Genomic DNA, 6,473 nt, shown 5'->3' with positions numbered 1-6,473 from the left:
GAGGGCGCGCCCAAGACCGACCTCATGGCCTTCAGTCCCAGTCTTCCTCCATGTCCTGGATCTCTAAATGCAAGGGAAGATTCAGAAGCTTCTTTGGAGTCCTCTGGAAAGGTGGGTTACTCAAATATTTTATTCATTCATATATTTATTTTTGAAGTGTGAAAGACATTCTTATTTGCAGACGGGTCTTCTGAATAGTTTTTACTCATTTATTCTAGAGATCTGCAAATATTTTCTTCTTTTTTTTTAAATTTTATTTATTTATTTATTTCACAGAGAGAGATCACAAGTAGGCAGAAAGGCAGGCAGAGAGAGAGGTAGAGGAGGAAGCGGGCTCTCCGCCAAGCAGAGAGTCCAATGTGGGACTCGATCCCAGGACCCTGAGATCATGACCTGAGCTGAAGGCAGAGGCTTTAAACCACTGACCCACCCAGGTGCCCCTGCAAATATTTTCTTATTTATTATTCAGAAGTTGAATACTTTAAGTTTATACCTGCCTTTTGTATTTTGACTTCCAATTATGAATCATTATAAACCATACATTGAGTAATATATAGTGGGTGATGGAATCAATTTCATTTAAAACCTGTCATGAGAGTCATATTGAATTCCTAAAGCCGTGCTGCCACTGTACCTGAAAACTATTCAGTGAAAAGCAACTTAATTGCTACACATTAAGTATACTTCAACACCAGTCCATCATTTATTCATTTCTTTAAAAAGAAAATCTTATTTATTTATTTGAAAGAGACTGTGTGCGCAAACACGAGAGAGGGGAGGGGCAGAGGGAGATGGAGGAGTAGACTCCGTGGGGAGCTGGGATATGGGAGCTGGATCTCAGGAACCTGGGATCCTGACTGGAGCAGAAGGCATACCCTTAAATGCTTAACTGACTGAGCCATCCAGATGCCTCTCATTTCTAAAGTTTGCACGATACTTTAGTATATAATCTATTGTCTAAAAGAAACCCAAAGTGGAAATACATAACTGTACTTTTCTACCTTTCTCTGGATGGAGACTAGAGGCATGGTTGGCCAGCACTACTCAATGTTTATTATTTCAATGAATAAATTTCAGTATATCCTAGAAAACAGTTACTTTACCTTAGGAGTCTAATTATGACAACAAATGCTAGAAATATAACTCTCATTTCAACTTTTGTAAAATATGTTTCTATATAATTGGTTGAGAATATTGTGGTATATTGATTGAGAATCTTTTTTACATTTAGAAAATTTCTTGAAATTAATCTTTTATCTGATATTGGAGAAAATCCTTCCTTGAGGTATTTTCTTTTTTCAAAAGACTTTTTACTTTTACTGAAATTTTTGTTAGTATACATACATGTTTGTGCATTACAGATATATGTACATTCTAAACTTTGAATTCTCTTGAAATTTACTCTATAACTTTAAAAAGTTACCCCTATCAGGGGAGATGATGATTTACTTTTTCTCTCAATATTCTGAAAGACAGAAATCTGGAGATGGTCAATTGCACCTTTAAACTCATTACATATTAAACTTATATTTCCTGAATTGTGACATATGACTTTCAGATTGGTGGTTCTTCATACTGTATTTAGTCCAAGTTTTTGTTTTCTAATTAATATTTTAGAAACTTCATTTGTACTTATGTTGAGTTTTGTTACATGACTTATTTTTCTATTCCAGTATTTTTTATTGTGTTAGATTTTTAACAAGATATTCCTTAATTAAAAACTCAGGAGAGCAAAATCAGAGTAGCTTTGAGAATAAAGCCACAATAAAACCATGAAAGTGCAAGGAAAATTCACTTAAATAATATGTTTCAATGATATTTTCTTTTCCCTTTTAGAGGACATGTTTGGCATATGTTACAAAGCAGTTTATTTTCTTTTCATTATATATATATATATACATATATATATATAATTTATTTATTTAAAAGATTTATTTATTTGTCAGAGAGAGGGAGAGAGAGCGCGCAAGCGCGCGCGTGCACACACACACGCAGCGGGAGCAGCAGGTAGAGGGAGAGGCAGGCTCCCCATCAAGCAGGGAGCAGGATGCGGGACTCCATCCCAACTAGGATAATGACTTGAGTGGAAGGCAAACACCTAAGGACTAAGCCACCCAGGCGCCCCTTTTGCATTGTATTTCTTTCAAAATTTGAGTATTCTCAACTCCTGTGATCAATCCTGTCCATGTCTGTCAGCATATTTCACCTTAAATCAAATATCTTTGTCCTTGCACTTTTTCATGTGCAAGAGCAACTGAATCAGAATTTGAATGGACTTTAACCTAAGATCAGTCTAAAGAAGTAGAGAAGTATAAAAACAATTTATCAGAATAGATGAATCAATGAATTAAATGAATTGGGCCCAGATATTTGATTATATGTTATGTGGATTTATGGATTGAAGAGTGCTAGAAATTCAACCACCCTCCCCCACTCCTTTAGTCTCTTAGAGCTAGTATGATTTATTATTTACTATGTCTTCTATAATTATACATTTTATTCTTTATTATTGATGGCTGTATTGATATAATTGGTAATTTTGTTCTTAATATTTGTTTTCTCCTGAATATGGGCTATCATCATATGCAAATTTTCAGAAGATCAGTGAACATCTAGCAATGAATTTACCTTTTACATCATCAGGAAGCATGAGCACACTGTAATCGAGAGATGTTAGGACTTAAAACAGCTTGGAAAGTCAAAACAGAGGGGTGAGAGCATGGAAGACACTTCGGTATTTTGCTCAGCAGCTAGCTCTCTGTGTTTCTGTGGTTAAAACTCTTCAATTCAAGGAGCAATCATGAAGCTAATAATGAAACTTCCCTATGCCAGTCCTTAAACTGTAGTTTTTATATAGGGCTAACTATCTAAGTTCTCACCCAATCTTAGACACTTAAGAGTGAGGGGACTTTATACATAAGTAGACAAGAAAGACCACAGACATAAATGGACTATTTCCCAGGTAACTTTTGGCCTATAGTCAGCCTATCCTATCCTAGACCTGATAATGCTAAGTGCATTAGCAACAACTGAAGTTCTTATTAAACATTCTGGTTCCCAGATTCCATCCCAACATTTCTGAAATAATTAGGACTGGCAAATTTGCATTTTAATAACAACTCTAGATGGTTGTTATTCAACTAAAGCTTTAGATCCAATAGCTCTATGATATGCTTGGCAAACCAAGTTCTTATTATTTGAGAGGATATAATTTCACTATTCACTACTTTCTATTCGTTATTGAAGAATTAATTGGTGCCTTTATGTTATTACTTGCTATAAAATGCACATTAACAGGAATGGAGTTTAGTTTATATCATTACCTTGTCTTAAGATGATTATTCACTGATAAACTTATTATTAGATTCCAGATAATAACTTAGACTAAACATTGATTGGTATTGTGGATGGATCCACAACTTTAATTCATACTTTACAAGAAAAATACCCTTAAAATCAGAATTTAAATGGACTTTAACTAAGATCAATATAAAGCAGTAGAAAAGTATAAAAAAATTCAGTAGAGCAGATTAATCAATGAATTAAATGACTCAAGCCTGTCAATTTTCTTGTTCATAAATGTTGCTCTATTTTTCAGCTCTTAATAACAACTGAAAGAATTCATAATTTTTATCTCTTTTATAAATCACAACATCATTAAAGTAAATAAATTAACCTTTGGATAAGACCAAAGTTCCTATTATTAAGTTTTCCCTTCTTGGGAAAAGAGAATTTTCTCTCTTTTTTTTCAGTAGTGTAGATATATTAAAAGAGAATTTCAGTTGCTGAATATTTGATTCCAAGAACTTTGAGAAACAAAATATTTTTACTGCAGGTAGTGATGAAGAACTTTATTGACACTGATAGAACTATTAGATAATTCCAAAACTGTAATTGGGATCCTTGAAAAGATTAAATATAACAAAGGTGAAAGCACTTGTCTCTGCAAGTGGAAATCATACATTTTTGAATTATTTTATTTAGAATCACAATTAAGGTTATTTTTGCCCATGTAAGATGCATATCAGAAAGCGAAACTTCTCCCTGTGTAACTGATTTCTCACTAAAAGTACTTTTCTGTTTTCCTAAAGACTGGAACCACCAGTCAGCCTGTGCAGTAGTAACAGTAAAGACATTGCACAGTTATAATATTCTACAGGTAATAATTTTTTTACCAAAAAGCTTATTGTGGTCTTGACACGATATGAAAATAAATGTGGCTAAGTTGAGGCCTGAGAATATTGCCATTTATGAACCACTCACTCCCCTTAAGGTACAATCCTAGGCATTTAATGTATCATAATTCATACAACCACCATATTATTATTGTATGAATGTTATAAAACTGAAAAGAGACAGGGAGATAAAATTATTTTCCCCAGGTCACACAACTAGTAAGTATAAGAACAGGAACCAGAATGGAGACATTTCTGATGTTAAAGCCAGTGATCTTCTCTCAACCAACTAGTGATGACTGAAATTTAGGAGTTTTAAACAATTTAGAGAATTGATTCTTCAGATTAGTGCCTACTAAATTTTATTTAATCTCAGATAATGACAAAGAGAAATTAATTAAGTATCAAACCTTGAAAATATTTGGGGCTCCTGCCTTCAGCTCAGGTCTTGATCCTAGTGTTCTGGGATCAAGTCCCTCATCAGGCTCCTGGCTCAATGGGGAGTCAGCTTCTTCCTCTCCCTCTGCTCCTTCCCGCCACTCGTTCTCGCTCTCAGATAAATCAGATCTTTAAAAAACTTGAACTGGTCTAAAATTGTCATCCAGTAAAATACTAATAATCAATATATACAAATATTAAGACTGTTTTCCAAAATAGCTAATGATAATCACTGCTGGGGAAGAAATTACTTCTCTGAGGTTCTCCACTCAGGAGACTCTGAACTAGGAGTATGCAGTAATTATTGTTTTATACAAAAGAGACATCATGTGAACTTTTGGAGATCTTTAGAGATACAAATCCGTCAAAATAGAATGAAAAGCTATGACTGAAAGACAAGTTAAACGCACGGAATTGTACTTACACATTCAGCCACCGGATGTCGCTGTCTTCCATAAAATGTTTTTTAGAACAAAGGCATAATCCCGTTTCTCAAGGACTGGAAAGGAGCTACGTTCTCAGACCTCAGCCATTTATGACAAAATTAGATGTAAGAAGTCGAATAGGAAAATTCAGAGAACATGTTTCTTCTAGACCGCTGATTCATCAATTTGTAAATCGGCAGAAATATACGATGTTGGTCTACACACCCAGCAACCCAAAAGCTTTGCGCCTGCTTCTCTTGCTTCTGCTTCCCGCAGCCTGGAAGGCGGGGAGCGGCCAGCTCCACTACTCTGTCCCGGAGGAGGCCAAACACGGCACCTTCGTGGGCCGCATCGCCCAGGACTTGGGGCTGGAACTGATGGAGCTCGTACCGCGCCTGTTCCGAGTGGCGTCCACAGGTCACGGGGACCTTCTGGAGGTAAATCTGCAGAATGGCATTTTGTTTGTGAATTCTCGGATCGACCGGGAGGAGCTGTGCGGGCGGAGCGCGGAGTGTAGCATCCACCTGGAGGTGATCGTGGACAGGCCGCTGCAGGTTTTCCATGTGGAGGTGGAGGTGAAGGACATTAACGACAACCCGCCGGTCTTCTCCGTCTCACAACAAAAGCTTTCAATACCCGAATCTCGACTGCTTGACTCTCGGTTTCCGCTAGAAGGCGCATCTGATGCGGACGTTGGAGAGAATGCAGTGCTTACCTATAGACTCAGTCCAAATGAGTTTTTCATTCTTGATACTATAAACAAAAAAGACAAAGGCAAATTCCCAGTGCTTGTTCTAAGAAAAATGCTGGATCGTGAAGAAAACCCTCAGCTTCAATTGTTATTAACCGCAACTGATGGAGGCAAACCGGAATATACTGGATCGGTTACTTTGCTGATCTTGGTGTTGGATGCCAATGATAATGAGCCTGTATTTGACAGATCCGTTTATGAAGTAAAGATGTATGAAAATTCAGCGAACCAAACGTTAGTAATATGGCTAAATGCATCTGATGCAGATGAAGGAATAAACAAGGAAATGATATATTCATTTAGTGCTTTGGTTCCACCCAGCATAAGGAGTAAATTTCTAATGAACGAAAAAACGGGAGAAATAAGAGTAAATGATGCAATTGACTTTGAGGACAGTAACACTTATGAAATTCATGTAGATGTTACAGATAAAGGAAACCCACCTATGGTTGGTCACTGCACCGTACTAGTGGAAGTTCTGGATGAAAATGATAATTCACCTATGGTGATTATCACTTCTCTGTCACTCCCGGTGCGAGAAGATGCTCAGGTGGGAACTGTCATTGCCCTTATCAGCGTGTCCGACCGTGACTCTGGTGCCAACGGGCAAGTGACCTGCTCACTAACACCCCGTGTCCCCTTCAAGCTGGTGTCCACCTTCAAGAACTACTATTCGCTGGTGCT

General features: G+C 36.9%; 1 protein-coding gene across 1 annotated transcript in view; it reads left to right on the top strand.

Annotated features, from left to right (window-relative positions):
* The window catches only part of LOC111141052 (protocadherin alpha-10-like), a 44,920-nt gene that overhangs the window by 4,382 nt on the left and 34,065 nt on the right, over nucleotides 1–6,473 (top strand). The window contains exons 2-3 of the mRNA XM_022493382.1: nucleotides 4,129–4,159; nucleotides 5,239–6,472. Of these exons, the coding sequence (XP_022349090.1) occupies nucleotides 4,129–4,159; nucleotides 5,239–6,472 (1,265 nt within the window). The remainder of the gene's footprint in view (nucleotides 1–4,128; nucleotides 4,160–5,238; nucleotide 6,473) is intronic.

Source organism: Enhydra lutris, unplaced genomic scaffold (genome assembly GCF_002288905.1).
Source record: "Enhydra lutris kenyoni isolate GAN:26980312 unplaced genomic scaffold, ASM228890v2 scaffoldscaffold5, whole genome shotgun sequence".
NCBI classification, from domain to species: Eukaryota; Metazoa; Chordata; class Mammalia; order Carnivora; family Mustelidae; genus Enhydra; species Enhydra lutris.
Note: the sequence above shows the minus strand (reverse complement) of the source record. Positions and strands in the feature narration are given on the sequence as shown.